Source organism: Trichomycterus rosablanca, chromosome 7 (assembly GCF_030014385.1).
Source record: "Trichomycterus rosablanca isolate fTriRos1 chromosome 7, fTriRos1.hap1, whole genome shotgun sequence".
In the NCBI taxonomy this organism is placed as follows: domain Eukaryota; kingdom Metazoa; phylum Chordata; class Actinopteri; order Siluriformes; family Trichomycteridae; genus Trichomycterus; species Trichomycterus rosablanca.
In genome coordinates, this window is record NC_085994.1 from 36,769,230 (window position 1) to 36,784,167 (window position 14,938).

A 14,938-nucleotide genomic window follows, 5' to 3' on the forward strand; every position below is an offset into this window, starting at 1 on the left:
GTCCAACATTGGCAGTACTCCTGATTACTTAATTAATTAACTTAATTCTTCTATTGCTTGACCTGCACATCGAACACAGTGCTTGCTGCATGTCATTGAGCTACAGGGGAGAGAATAATGCTACACACATTGTACTTTTAGCTTTTTTGGATTTGCTTATTTGTACAGTGTTGACATTTGACTTTGGCTGACAAAAAGAAATCAAACATATAAAATGTGTGTGTGTGGGGTGTTTGCGCAAGGAGATGCAGTAAACCTGGTAAAATGGCATAGTGAGAGAAGATTTACTGTAACCTGTTACTACGCAGTATTAATTTCCCCATGTGTTTTTGGTGGTGCTGGTTTCGTTGTTTTTGAACAAGGATTCCAAAAGCACGACATTTTATCTGGGTTTCTCTCAGAGGTGCAGATTTATCGCTTATATGCCAAACCGAAAACAGAACTCTCACATGGTTGATAACATCAAATTGTGCCAGAGGAGCTGCGATGGTTGTCTCACGCTCCGGGTTGCTGAAGACCTGAGAAGTTTTTTTTTTTTCTTTCCGAGATTGAACTCCTGGCAGGTTTTGGTTTTGGCTGATCTGATAGAACACCATATTGGTACTTCATGTAAACCATCCTGCACGACCGGGACAAGCAGGTGGTGTGTAAATGTGGGCGGTAATGAGGTGTGTAGGGGCCAGGGTTTGGAGTAGTTCAACTGGTTTGTAGATGAGGGCAGCAAAAGATAAGCGTCTCGTGGGCACTGATAAGACTGTAGTATGATAAACCATCTGCTCCACCAGGTAGAAACACCATTAGTGTGTTGCATTCCAGGCCTGGAATTGTGTGTGTGTGTGTGCGCATTGAGGCATAATGGTTTATGTAGGTATATATACACACACAAACTAAAATGGTTTACAGTTTTAAACCATAATAAAATTAATTGTGATATAAACAATTTAGCAGAAATATGATTCAAACATGACTAGAGATTTTAGTGGAAATACAAATAAATTATGTTACTACAGACTTTTAGACTTTTATTTTTAAAGTCATGCAGTGAGTCAAACCATAGAAGTCGTTTTCTATTTTTCCCATCCCTAAATGCTACCTAAATATTTAGATTTAATTAACTTAATAAAAGATGATACAGCTTTTGCATATTTGTTGCATTTGGTCACTTGCTGGGCAGTGTCTTGCCAAAAGTAGTAGTACGATTGCCTCATGTTATGATGCCACAGCTGGATGTGCAGTAGTTTGATGATGTTTTAGAGCAGACACAAGCCTAGGACGAACAGCCTAGCCATTGGGAGGTGCACTAGTCAGTGCTCTCTCAGTGCCGGTCCCAGGCCCGGATAAAATAAGAAGGTTTTTTTTCTCTCTGAAGGCCATGCAGTGGAAGAATATTCGAGTATATAATAATGCTGAAGCATTCTGTCAGTCACTCTGAGATGGTTTTCCTTGGAAAAGGTCATTCCAGTTTATTACATCGTTTGACCCCTGTTAGCATGCGGTTCCCGCCACTGCAGTTTTATTGTATTTACCTAATATCTTACCATATACAGGGCATGCCTGTGCATCACAAGCACAGGACAAAATGCGGCCATGCAGTGACTGCCGGCACTCAGGTTAGTGGCCGATGAATGGCGACTATTGAGGGTTTGTTGTAAACGCCGTGGGTTTGTTTTACGGGAACGGAGAGGGGCTGACAGGAGAAAATTAAAACAGAGCTCCTTTCAGCCCCGGTGCCTGCAGGAAAGCTGTATAAACTCAAAGCACCTGATCGCCAGGCGTGCACTCGTACTGATCTCATTGAGCGTTTTCATAGAAATCAAAGCACATTTAGGCCAAAAGTTTAGTCGCATATAAAAGAGCTTTATAATCCGCATGATGCACTTGAATTGATGGGAATATTTTGCTCTTCAGCGTAATATAGACACATTGTTAAGCACACAGTAAAAAAGGTTTGGATATGGCTATGATTTTAATTATTTGAATCAAAACATGCACATGTGCCAGCACAGCAGCAGTAACCCATTATTGGGAAAGGAACATGAAAAGATAGATTCTATAAATTACTGGTACAAGTGGTGGCTCTTGCAAATCTGGTTGATCTGCCGAGATTTATTTATTGTCCAGCTGGAGCTACAGGCTAATGCAGACGGCCTTCAAACCATTACTTTGACGAGCCTGAAGGAAAAATAGATAGACCATGTTGATGTTCTCTCTCTAGAACAATAAATCTAAACATTATGCAGTTTCTCCTCAATGTAGTCTTTCCACAGGTAAACAAACCTCTTTCACACAACACGCACATGTTGTTTTTCCAGCAGCTTGGTTAGAACGTGTTAGTACGCAGCTTAAAGAATTATTTAGCAAAGCCGTGTAAGCCTGTAATGTTTTCCTCTTGCCTCAAACGTAGATTATCTAAAAGAAAGTTTGCCGTTTGCACTAAGGCTACAGAGTTAATATTGTTAGAAGTATTTAACGAGGTTTATTAACCTAAGGTGCTAAATCAGTATCAGATGGGTTTTGATACATTTACTAATTCCAATGTGTGAATCAACCAACAGCACAGATTATTTACAGAAGCCTGGAACACAAAGCAAATTGCTGTCTACGTGTGATGCTTCACCTTAACTTGCCTGTAATAAATGTGCAAACTTTACCAATTAAAAATACACATTTACATCACATTTACATTATAGCTAAAACGTTTAGTGTTAACTACAACACAATTATCTGATTGCATTTATATAATATTTTTGTATATCCTCTAGGTTTCAGTTAGATCATTTTGATATTGGCTTGATATTAAAAATGACAAAAAGAGGATCCCTCTTTTATTAAAGGTTCACTCATGTAGACCCAGAGATTTAACTGTACACTGTAGCATGTAAATAAGAAAGGAGTGGTGGGAGCTGCTTAGACGAGGCCGTACGCTGATTCCCGGGGCCCTTTGGCCTGGTTCAGCACTAATGAGTGGTACACACTCACCTGGGAGACATGACCACTGGGCCACATCAGCGTTGTTGATTCAAAATGCTCCCATTAGCTATTCAGCCAGTGAAATGGATTGTGTGAGGAAGGATGTTGAATATTAATGACTGCTAGGTAGAGACAGATTTGCACCGAACAGGATGAGCATGAACTATTTTATGTCTTTCATTACTGAACCCGGTTCCAGTGTGTCATCAGTTTATTTATTTGCGCTTGAATAAGCACTTAGGAGCTTAAGTCGGACTGAACTGTCTGTCAGATCGGGTCCATAAGGTCCGTATGCTAATGAGCGTTTCTGTTCAGTCCGAGCTGCTTAATAATTCAGGAGGCAGGTTTGCTTAGTATTCTACTGTTTGGGCTTGTGTGTGTGTGTGTGTGTGTGTGTGTGTGTGCTTGTGTGTGTGTGTGTGTGTGTGTGTGTGTGTGTGTGTGTGTGTGTGTGTGTGTGTGTGTGTGTGTTTGAGAGGGGGTTACATGTGTGTGTGTGTGGGTGATATCTAGAGAGGAAAAGGAAGGAACTCATGTGCACATCCATCTGATTTCCTTTCTTTTTTCTGTCATTGTGCAAATGACCTTGTTTCGCTTTAGGGTTTCGGGCCACACGAGTGGGCTGTATGGAACAGAATAACGTACGAAACCGCTTACATTTCTACAAAACACAATATGTGTGTCAATCATTTTAGAGTTGTTTACTTTTTTATTGCATACTATTCAGAACAATAATCAAATTATATTTTTATAATTTTTTTTTTTACTTTTAATATATTTGTTTAGGTTTATAAATACAAACTTTTCTTGTGTATCTACCAAAGTCAAAAGTGTACGTTTGAAGCAGATACATGCACTGGAAATAAATTAAACAAATATAAAAAAACATAAAACTCCAAGGGGCTCCAAACTGCAGTCACATATCACCTTCATACTGGAGGACACGACTCAGTCTGTATTTGTATGTTTTCTTAGAAAAAGCGCTTGTGAAATGGTACGTGCAGGTCTTTTAGGTTATCCATTCTGAAATCTTTTTTCCTCCTTGTTTATACTTGTGTTTCCTTCTACTCCCCTCTGCTCAGCTCCACAGCCTCCGATCCGTCACCCAGCAGATACACCAAATTCATCTGCATGTTTTGCTACTTTTTTTTTCTTTTCTTTTCTTTTCTTTTCTTTTTTTCCCGTGCTCACGATTGCACGTCCATGTTTGTCGGCACTCATTCTGGATGCTGATGTCATGGTCAGGCCACTCTGACATCCACTTCCTGTGCAGCCGACAAACAAAGACGAGATATCCCAGCATGCCTTGCATTTCTCCTCTTTTTCTTTCTTTCTTTTCCCCTTCTTCTCCTCCAGAGTTTCTGAAAAGACTCCGAACCTCCCACCCTGCAAATGAGCACAAAAAAGTGCATAGTGCACCCCCTCCCTCCTCTCCCACACACACACACACACACACTGGTTCTCACTAGACTCTTGGGTTGCTCAGTTGGTTGGCTTGATACCCAGGGGCTGTTTGCCTAATAATTCATTTCAGATGCAGAGAATCAAGAGGCAAGTCTGAAGAAAAACGTTTCTCCCTCACTGAGCCCGCAGGATACACACCTATGCCAAGTCACCCAGAGTGTGTGGCATTTATTTTGATTTAAAACTTTTTTTTGCACATGCACCACACCCCCTTTTTAAAGCTGTGGCCTTCTTTTTAGAATACATTGAAAGTGTTTAACAAAATAAATCTGTACACCATCATGCTGGAGAGTTGAGATGGGTGTTGTCATGGGTATCTGCAGTCGAAGGAAACATGAATGAAATGAAGTACCAGGGCTTATTGGAGAAGATTTTAATCTCCTTTATGCTGAGAAACGTTACATTTCCATTGTAGATGTAGCCAATCATGTCTGTGTAGAAGCCTGGCCGGCCGATAGCACCACTGAAATTCAAACCCAGGCCTCAAGAGTGGTGGACTAGTATAATGGACCACTGCGCCACCCGAGCAGCATACACAACCTTTAGGATGTCAAAAAATTGTATCGTCAGATTGTCCGTATCTAATCTGAAATGTGCAGTAATATCTTCTGGTCTTACTGATAGGGAAGCTGATCTGGTTTGTTTCCTTGTAACTATATAACACAGTTTTGGATGTCAAAACACAATGCTCCGGGTTGTTGCAAGCTCCAGCAAGCTTCACATAAAGCAGCCTGTCCATTAATCAAACCCAGTACAGTTCATGATAGACAGAGTGCAACTTTTATTTTCATTCAATCCTGCCTGTCCTCTCCGACTCCTGCTCAGTGCAAACATGAACATGCTGGTACAGTTTGCTTTATTGTTGCCATGGTTGTGTGTGTGTGTTTGTGTGTGGTGATGGGAGCGAGCCAGCTGGCACACACTTATATTTAAAATGGTTTGTGGGGCTGGGCCAGGTTGCATCACAGGGTCGCAGATACACACACACACACACACAGGGTTTTTTTTTCTGAGAAGATGTGATACTACATGCCCTCACACACAAACATCTGGATTTACTGCTGTCCTGCACACATCCGGTCAGCAAAGTGAGATTTCACCTCTTTAATTCAGCTGGTTTGGAAAGTGACAGGAAATTAACCAGAATTCTCTCTGTCTGTCTCTCTTCTCAGTCTAACAAGGTTCCTGTGGTGCAGCACGCTCACATGCACCCCCTCACCCCCCTCATCACCTACAGTAATGATCACTTTTCGCCAGCCACACCTCCCGCACATCTCTCCCCAGAGATCCTTGACCTAAAGACAGGTAATACACACACACACACACACACACACACACACACACACACACACACATGTATAATATGTGCTTTTTCATTTAGTGTCTGTTGTTTTGAGACTGATTGCAGTACTGTTACACAGGTATTCCCCGAACTCCTCACCCATCAGAGCTGTCGCCGTACTACCCGCTCTCTCCTGGGGCTGTCGGGCAGATCCCTCACCCTCTGGGCTGGCTTGTGCCACAGTGAGTATTTTGCACACACAATTGGGTCTACAGCGACTGAGACTTTTCAGTTTGTTGTATAGCTTTTTTTTATTTAGAAAAGCCAAATGCCACAAAATCACTCCAGTAAAAATATTACTTCATTAAACACTTCTGAAACTAATCTAACAGCGTCTTTGTAGACTGCTTTATATTACTGTTGTGCTATATATTAAATAGCTATGCCTTATTTATGACCTTATCTGTATATGATAAAATATTTACACTGCATTTTATATTATTCATGCATTACAATTGAGGTGTTTTCAAATATTGTAAGTATAATAATTAGATGCATGTAATTTGTTTACTGTGTAGAATACAGACAGAAACATAATACCTGTTTTTTGCCATTAAATTACGCATATGTGTTAAATATGGTGTTAAAGCCCAAATAAATAAATACGGTGTGGAATGTAATATTATTATTAATAAAAAACTTCCCTTAACAAGCATTGTTTGGCTGTTTTTTCTAGGCAAGCACAGCCCATGTATTCCATTCCTCATGGAGGTTTTCGCCACCCTTACCCAGCACTCGCCATGAACGCCTCCATGTCCAGGTGTGTACAAGCAGCATCTAGTACATATAGTGTATTAAGGAACAATGTGTTGATTCGTTTTTTTGTCCACACAATTTCTGTAAACACATAAAACCTGGGTCCAAATTCAGACTGAACTGAACCGTGCAGAGAGTGGCATGTTTTTCACCATGTCCTGACACGGTGCACTGCATGTCACACAAGACACAGCGGGCACTTGGGGAATAAAAAAGAAAAGAAAAAACACTAAAGATGGTAAGAGTGGACGTGGCCTTGTTCAATTCACTGTTGATTGATAACAATAATACTGTATTGTGCTGAGCTGCAAACCCACAGCACGGCTGTCTGAAAGGTGTCCTATTCAGGCCGCTGTAGGAAGTGGGTTTTGTGGTTTTGGGAAAGGTGTGTGTGCATTTTTGTGGAAAAAAAGGTCTCAGGTGTCGCATTCTCCCTGGTTTCCAGGGCAACTGCACACTCTGGGCTCTTTGCCTGTGGCAGGACTCATAATGGGGCCTTTGAGAGCGTCTTTATTTGGCCTACATGTGAAATATGAATGAGAAGGTGTGGGTGTGGGTGTGGATGCATGTTTAGTCTAGACACATCATTAAGAGGCTCACAAAAGTGGTTGTGCCCATGGCTGGCCCAAGGAGACGTGTGTGTAAAAGGTGAATGTTGCTCAGGTTTGCTTTCTGATTTCTGGGACATTTCCTAAATCTGTTCCCCATCTCTCTCTCTCTCTTTGCAGTCTGGTGTCCAGTCGTTTCTCCCCTCACATGGTGCCTCATCACCCTCACAGCCTCCATCAGACGGGAATCCCACACCCAGCCATAGTGTCACCCGCCATCAAACAGGAGCCCAACGGGGAGCTCAGCCCGGCCTCTCACACGTGAGTACGCTTGTACGATGAGAGGACGCTATAGAGGAGAGATACTGTAGTTTTAACACACACACACTTACACACACATTGTATTTCATAACAGCCTAAATGTCAGATCTGACCCCTAAATCAAATTAATCAGCATTTTATGGCTGTTGCCTGCTAAATAAAAAAAAATAAAAAAATCACTTCATCACTTTCCATTTTATATATGTTGCAAGCATTAAAAATCACTTTAAATATATGCAAACTACTACAGGTATGTTTAATTCCTGGTCAGGCTTTGGCGGGTTCGGTTAATCCAGAGAAATTGTGGTGCACGACAAGAATAACCTCTACCACCCAGACATAGCCAGTCATGTAGATGCCGATAGCACTGCTGAGGTTCAAACTCTGAATAGCGGGCCTATTCCTTAAAGAGATGAAGGACCCAGGTAGCAGCATTAGATTAGATCAGCATGATGTTTAAGCATTGCTGTTAGTTACCTAAAAAAAACCCTAAAATAATCATTCAGAATCCCGGCTGTGGGTCAGTCTTGGCCTGGAGTTTTCCATGTCGTCATGCTACTACAGTAAGCTCTACTTACACACTCCTCAAATGTGTATTTAGTTTTTACTCTGAACTGGTGTATGAGGTAATGAGGGGTGTGGGTGCAGAGCTGAAACGCTGTTACGTAAATGTTCTTCTGTGAGCTGTTCAAAATAGCATATTTCAACCAGAGGGATTGCAATATCCCTAAATATTACCTACGGCTGCTTAAAAACCTGTTGTGTCCCCTTTTCTAACATTCTTTGGAAGACTGAAGGTGTTCGTGACATAATTGGCTGAAGAACAAAACCTGTTTCTAAACCATCGCTTTATCACTGCTCATGTATGTTTGCAGGAATTTATATTAAATGCAAGTCACTGAATTCTACTGTGCACCAGTTCAAGCACATTGTATGTCTGAGGTCACCACACCACAACACATACAGGCCCACATCCTGCACATGACCATTCAGTGGGAACCAGTGTGGAACCTGTCTCTAGAACCTCTCTTTAGAACCTGTCTGTACTCTGCAGGTTGTCAGGATTCTGACCCTTTCAGAGCTGACTTTTGTTATGCTGTGTTGACAGAGTTTTCCCTGCTTTATCAGTGTTGTGTCTACACTTGGTGACAAAGCTGTTGTTTTGTTTTGGAGCAGGAAGTCTCCAGGGCCGCCTAAGAAAGAGGAGGAGAAGAAGCCTCACATTAAGAAGCCCCTGAACGCCTTCATGCTCTATATGAAGGAGATGAGGGCCAAAGTGGTGGCCGAGTGCACACTTAAAGAAAGCGCCGCCATCAACCAGATCCTGGGCAGAAGGGTAAGCGAGTGTGTGCATGTCACTGTGTGTGTGTGTGTTGAATTATAGCAGTGTCCTGTGACGGGTACTAATAAGTTTGTGTTTGCAGTGGCACTCTCTGTCACGGGAAGAACAGGCCAAATACTACGAGCTAGCTAGGAAAGAGCGACAGCTGCACTCTCAGCTCTACCCCGGCTGGTCCGCACGGGACAACTATGTAAGTTTTTTGTTTTAGAATCTATTCAAATACCAATAAGCTTGTAACTATTGTAACACTAATAGGACAAAACAGTTTAACCTGGTAACGGTCTTGTAATTTTGTGGTAACGTTTAATTAAAAATGTCTGTAGCATCCCAAAACTTCAGGGTTTCAGGACAAGGAGTCGCTTCTGTGCATGTTATATTCTGGGATCACTTATTGTTTTATAAATAAGGGTGTTAGTGTGAGTGAAATCATGAAAACTGACTCTTTCTCTTTCTGTTTCTCTCTGTGTAGGGCAAACGGAAGAAGAGGAAGAGAGATAATAAGCCTGAGTCTCCAACAGAGGGTAAGGGAGCTGTTTTGCTTATTCTTCTCAAATTCATGCTGGTTTCCTTTACTGCATCCAACCAAGTCTGTGAGCTTTCTTTAAACCTTAGCGGTATTTCTATAGAAGCATAGAGCAGGACTAGTCCAAAATGAATAATTGTTAAGCACGTGTATCAGGCCAAATGATCATATGCCGTAATTAGAGATGGGACGATCGATCGGCTACGAATCGGTATCGACCGATTTCTAATCAAATATGCTATCGGCGATCTGCGATATTTCCTAAAAGTAGCCGATCCGATCGTGTGATATATAAAGACCATGTTAAGTTAACAGCTCAGTGGATTGATCCAGACTTTGAGCTACGAAGCACCGACCATCACATCACCATTCATCAACCATCGTACAGAAACCATCGTGAAAGCTCTTACGATGTAATTTTGCTGATTGTAATATTTACTTTAAAAAGATAATTCAACCCGGTCACATCTGAGTCGATTCTATCAGCACGTTATATAAACTCCTGGTTCACTTTGGTAAATCGTAAGCGGTTCGTACTTGTGATGTAGATGAGAACAGAAGACGTTACAGAGCCAATCAGAGGCAAAAGTTTATTCATTACCAAATTCGTTAGTTCAGGATCATCTGCTGAACTTTTAGAAAACTTTTAGCTCCTTAGACGGAACGAGTCTGACTCGGTTACAGATCTGTGGTAATAGCAGTTTAATGAAGCTTTTTAATGAAGCTTTTTAATGTAAGAGAGTCACACAGAATGTTCTGTAGTAGCTGGTGTTTATTTAAAACCACGACATTTAATTAATAACAGTAAACACGGAGAGATAACTGAGAAGAGAAACTTACGCTTCACATAAAAACGAATCAACTCATGAATCAATGAATCACTTATAGCGATACTGTGAACAAAGCGTATCTTCTAAAGGCACAAACACCCCCCCCCCCCCCCGATCGGAATCGGCTATCGGCCATCGGCCGATGTCCCTGAAAGGAGATCGGAATCGGTGCCAAAAACCCCGATCGGTCCATCTCTAGCCGTAATGCATGTCTGTGCCCCTTACTAACCTGCTGTCCCCTTCCCTGCGTCCTAACATGCAGCCTATGAAGTGCAGTGCTAGTGCAGGCAGGTACGGCTTAGCCGCCCTCATTCCTCCCCTTATCTGCTCCATCCTCACGCTGTCCTGCACGTCAGTGCCCCGCTGTCCTTGCCATCTCCGTATACGCTTGTGGACAGTGGGTAGCTGTTGTAGGATTAGGATTTTAGTTCCGACGTGACTGACTTATTTCCATTGCATGTTAATGTCAGATCTCAGCACCGCCTTAGGAATTTTAACTAACTAGGATTTCCACACAAAGCTCTTGTTATCTCTTTCAATTGTACATAAATGATGTTTTATTTATTTTCCAATTTCTTATATGATGCCAATTTTGTTAGTAAAGTTTAGCCTGTATGTGTTACTGTATCAGCCCTAATATAAGCATAGGGTTTTTTTTCTATAGAATTGCACACTGGATCCTTATTTACCTTTGCTGGCTGGTTAAGCTTCAGCATTAAAATTGCATTCCCAAATGGATTGTGTTAATTTAACAGAATAGAATCTATCAGTTACACTTAACTCAATTTTATTGCGATCTAGCCTACTTTTCCTAATGTGCAAGGCTATAATAAATTCAATTTAATACAGTAGGTAAATGTAGAGATATGTATTAGGAATATATAACTGTAATACTGTGTGTCCACTTTTCCTTATGGTATGCAGCTTTGCCACCTCTGTACTTGCTTGCCGTTGGGTGTCTGTGATTGCCTGGATTTGGTTGTAGTAAACAATAAAGACAATCCCCATCCAAAATCCCGGGTTAAATTGGCTAAAGGTATTTCAGCCGAATCACTGAACTATGTATAATTAGGTTTTCTTCACCTTTTGTATGCAGAGTTTGATAAGTCAGAATCACTGCTGGCTCAGACTGAGCTGCTCATTGACAGTACTGATGTGTTAAGGCGAGGTCGCAGTGAACATGTGCCGTTTGTGTTTTTGTTTTATACATAATCTCACTTTGTACTGCTCTGGAAAACCTGTACATCTACATTTTTCGCTCTCTTTAAGAAGTGGATCATGTGGAATGTGTTATTGTCTGGATGATTCAGACGTAATAAGAGACGATCTCTAACGTTTTGTTTCTTCTTCCTTGTTTTTAGAATATTCAGTAAGAAATAAGAAGCCTTGCGTGCAGTACCTCCCTCAGGAGAAGATGATCGACAGCCCAGCGTCTTCTCACGGCAGCATGCTGGACTCCCCGGCCACGCCCTCCGCCGCCCTGGCGTCGCCCGCGGCACCCGCCCCTACTCATTCCGAGCAGGCCCAGCCTCTCTCGCTCACCACCAAACCTGAGCGCCATCACCCTCACTTCTCTCTGATCTCCAAACCTTCCTCAACATCTTCAACCTCCTCTTCCTCCTCTTCTTCATCTGCCTCCTCTGTATCCTCCTCCTCCTCTCACCCGAGCATCTCGCTCGCCCTTAGCTCCTCTGCCAGTCAGTCCACTCTACCTCTCCTGTCTCGACCAATCCCCTTCAGCTCCCTGCACCCCTCCCTCCTGTCCCCGCCCTCGCCGTTTCAGGCCGCCTTGCACTCTCATCACGCCCTGTTCCAAACACAGCCCCTGTCATTGGTAACCAAATCAGCTGACTGAACCTAAAGCAGGTCTCTCTCTCTCTCTCTCTCTCTCTCTCTGATCTATAAATGTGCTGTATATTGCTTTTTTTACCTTTTTACACATAGATGTCAGGTTCACTTTTTTGATAAGCGAAAAGGAAAGGAATATTATTGGTCAATATTTGATCACCTGCTTTTCTGTGTCTCTCTATGAAACAGTGTATTTTTTTGTAAATTCTACTTGAACTGGTTTCTTATTTGATACAGTTATCCAGTAAACTCCGTGTATAAAGAATACTTGTATTAAAAACTTCTTTAATAAGATAAGAAGGAACAAAAAAAAATTCTTAAAGCTTACTTGTAATTAATGGTAGTTTTGAAGTTTCAATCATAGTACAGGCATTTATTAGAAGCCTTTGCGACTACCCCTCCAGTTTTGAAATGTGTGAACTCCATAAATAAAACTTGTACATTGTTTCTAGAACACCGATGCCTGTTTGGTTTCTTTTTCACCACAGTCTTTTAACCGGTAATGGTATTGTTCTTTGAGTTCTTTGAGTATTGCAGTTTGTTTAGGCCTGTTTGCTGTGTGTCCACTTCAGTCTTAAAATGTCATCATCAAAATGATTGTATCCCGATTTTGTAGATGTATTCACCTTATTAAGCGGAGGCACTCGGGTGATGCCGCGATATATTACGCCAGCCCACCAATGCTGAGATCTGGGTTCAAATCTCAGGCGTCCTTACTGATACGATTGGCTGTGTCGGGAGGGGCGAGGCCATGCGATGGATTGCTGTCTTGTCCCGGATCTCAGCGGTAGTGATGTAGCATAATCTACCACTGTGCCTCATTCCCAAAATAAATATTTATATGTAAGTACTTTTGACTTCTTTTTGAGGTCTGTGGGTATGGTTGTGAATTTTCACTCAACAAAAGAATTCAAAACAAAAAAGATCTAGCACTTACCTAAAAAAAAAAAAAAATGATCGAAGACCACCTCAAAGACACCAGCTCACCTCAGCCTAGATCAGTCTCATATAAAAACAGTAGAGAATGTAAAAATACAGCCACCCTACAGCCACCCTGTCTAGGATAGGCCACATCTCAAAACAAACTACAAAGGCATTTCCTAGGATGGCTTTAGTGACTCCCAAGCTCCCTGTGTTACCCATCATCCAGCAGATAATTCATGTTATACAGACCTCATTTTGGTTTTCTGACCATCCAGATCAAGGAATAAAGTAATAATCTGGCTTTTCTTTTTGATCAGATCACTACTGTTTTACGTACTTTTTAATGTACGAGGGCAAACATGCTGTTTATATGGGCACAGAGAAGTTACCAGCTGCAGTAAATGATAATTACTGAAGAATTGGGAGACAGATCTTTCAACAACACCAAATTGCTGTAGAAGCTAAATTATAAATTCGATAAATTATAAATTTAAATTAAAATAAAAACCATCTCATGGTTCCAATCCCTGGTCAGGTGTCTTCATACACACATGGCTGGCTATGTTTAGGGGAAAGGGAGATGGCCGAGACCCCTCGATGAATTGGCGTCCTGTGCAGGGTGTGTTCCTGCGTTGCGCCCAGTGATTTCAGGGAACCCGGACCCACCACAACCAGTGAATGAATAAATAAATGAATAAATAACATTTTGAGACTTTTATGCACTACATGTCTGTTGTAAATGTTTGCAAACTCAACTTTCACTGTTTATTTGACTGAAGGGAAAGAATTTTTTGCTGGACCAGAATACATCCTGAGTTTTATTAAAGTATTAAAAGGCTGAGGGCCCCAAACCGGCCCCTTACCTTCAAATTTATACGTCTTTTTCGCTGCTCAGTTTGACTTCTGCTCTGTTCCTTGTAACAAAAACACAACAATACAACAACAGAAATACTTTTTATGAATTCGCTGCTATTCGAGAAGAATAAAATCTTTAACAGTCTGAATCCTCTCAGGCTGAAAAACAAGCAGCTGTGCAACAAAAATTCCTGCCAAAAAGTAAACACAAATAAAACAAATTATAAAAAAAAGACATCTGTTCCTTCCTGGAATGTTCCGTCCCAGAACAACAGGAGAAAGCAGGTCAGTCCGCGCTCCTCGTCTTGCTTCTCCTTTACTGCATGCTTCCTCGTGGTCTTGGCTCGGTGCTGCCACTGTAATTAAACTGTGAGCTAATGGCATGGAGCTCCGGGGACCTCATTAGGCTTTTCAATTACTGGAGAAAACACAAGGTAGAGTTCGGGTTTTTTTAAGGGACTGCAGAGATCGGGAGAGGTGCCAAAGACGGTGCCATCGTCCGCCTGCTCGTTATAAGTGGCGCAGATGGAATTTCGGTGATGTTGCTGCTTTGGCTCTGAGGCTAGACCTTTACAAATGTTGATGCTGTTTGTGTATCAAGCGTGACTGATTAAATAAACAATTCTCTGTTATTCCAACATCATCTAGACTGTTGTAACATGCTCCTCTGTACTGAGAAAACAGGTTCAAAGGTTATTTTTAAAGAAAGCAAGAAACAATCACATTAATAGGCTGCTTGCAGTTTTGTTAAATGTTTTTATTTAGTTTTGAATCCGCAAAACACCAAAAAGTGTAAATAATTACAATTTAATTGAAGTTTTTTTATATATAAAAGATAAAAGTACTATAAAACTACTTGTAAGAACTGAATGGTTGTACCAGCTAAACAATTTTTGGAGAAATTTTAGCTCCGTTCTTTCTTTTGATGAACTGCTAGTTTTCTGGCATGAACTCTTCATCTACAGTAAGTTCTCATCACGAGGTTCACATGGGGACTTTTACTCGGCCACTCCCAAACTTTTAGGAAACAATTCTGTTTATTTTTAGCCATTTGGGTGTCAACTTGCTTATGTATTTTTGATTTACAGCTCAGTTTCTGTTTGTCACATGACTTTCCATTTTACTGGCAGGATTTTCGGTAGTGGAATGAACGGATGATTCCTTTCGGCTGCTCCCATGTTTAGGGGCGGCCACAGCTGATCGTTCGTCCGCATA

The 14,938-nt window shown here is 41.4% G+C and overlaps 1 protein-coding gene across 1 annotated transcript in view; it reads left to right on the forward strand.

Annotated features, from left to right (window-relative positions):
• Positions 1 to 12,398, forward strand: part of tcf7l1b (transcription factor 7 like 1b) — a 43,839-nt gene extending 31,441 nt beyond the window's left edge. The window contains exons 5-12 of the mRNA XM_062999349.1: positions 5,607 to 5,739; positions 5,856 to 5,958; positions 6,453 to 6,536; positions 7,261 to 7,401; positions 8,578 to 8,737; positions 8,826 to 8,933; positions 9,213 to 9,264; positions 11,458 to 12,398. Coding sequence (XP_062855419.1) covers positions 5,607 to 5,739; positions 5,856 to 5,958; positions 6,453 to 6,536; positions 7,261 to 7,401; positions 8,578 to 8,737; positions 8,826 to 8,933; positions 9,213 to 9,264; positions 11,458 to 11,951 — 1,275 coding nt within the window. The 3' untranslated portion in view covers positions 11,952 to 12,398. The remainder of the gene's footprint in view (positions 1 to 5,606; positions 5,740 to 5,855; positions 5,959 to 6,452; positions 6,537 to 7,260; positions 7,402 to 8,577; positions 8,738 to 8,825; positions 8,934 to 9,212; positions 9,265 to 11,457) is intronic.
• The last annotated feature ends 2,540 nt before the right edge of the window (positions 12,399 to 14,938 follow it).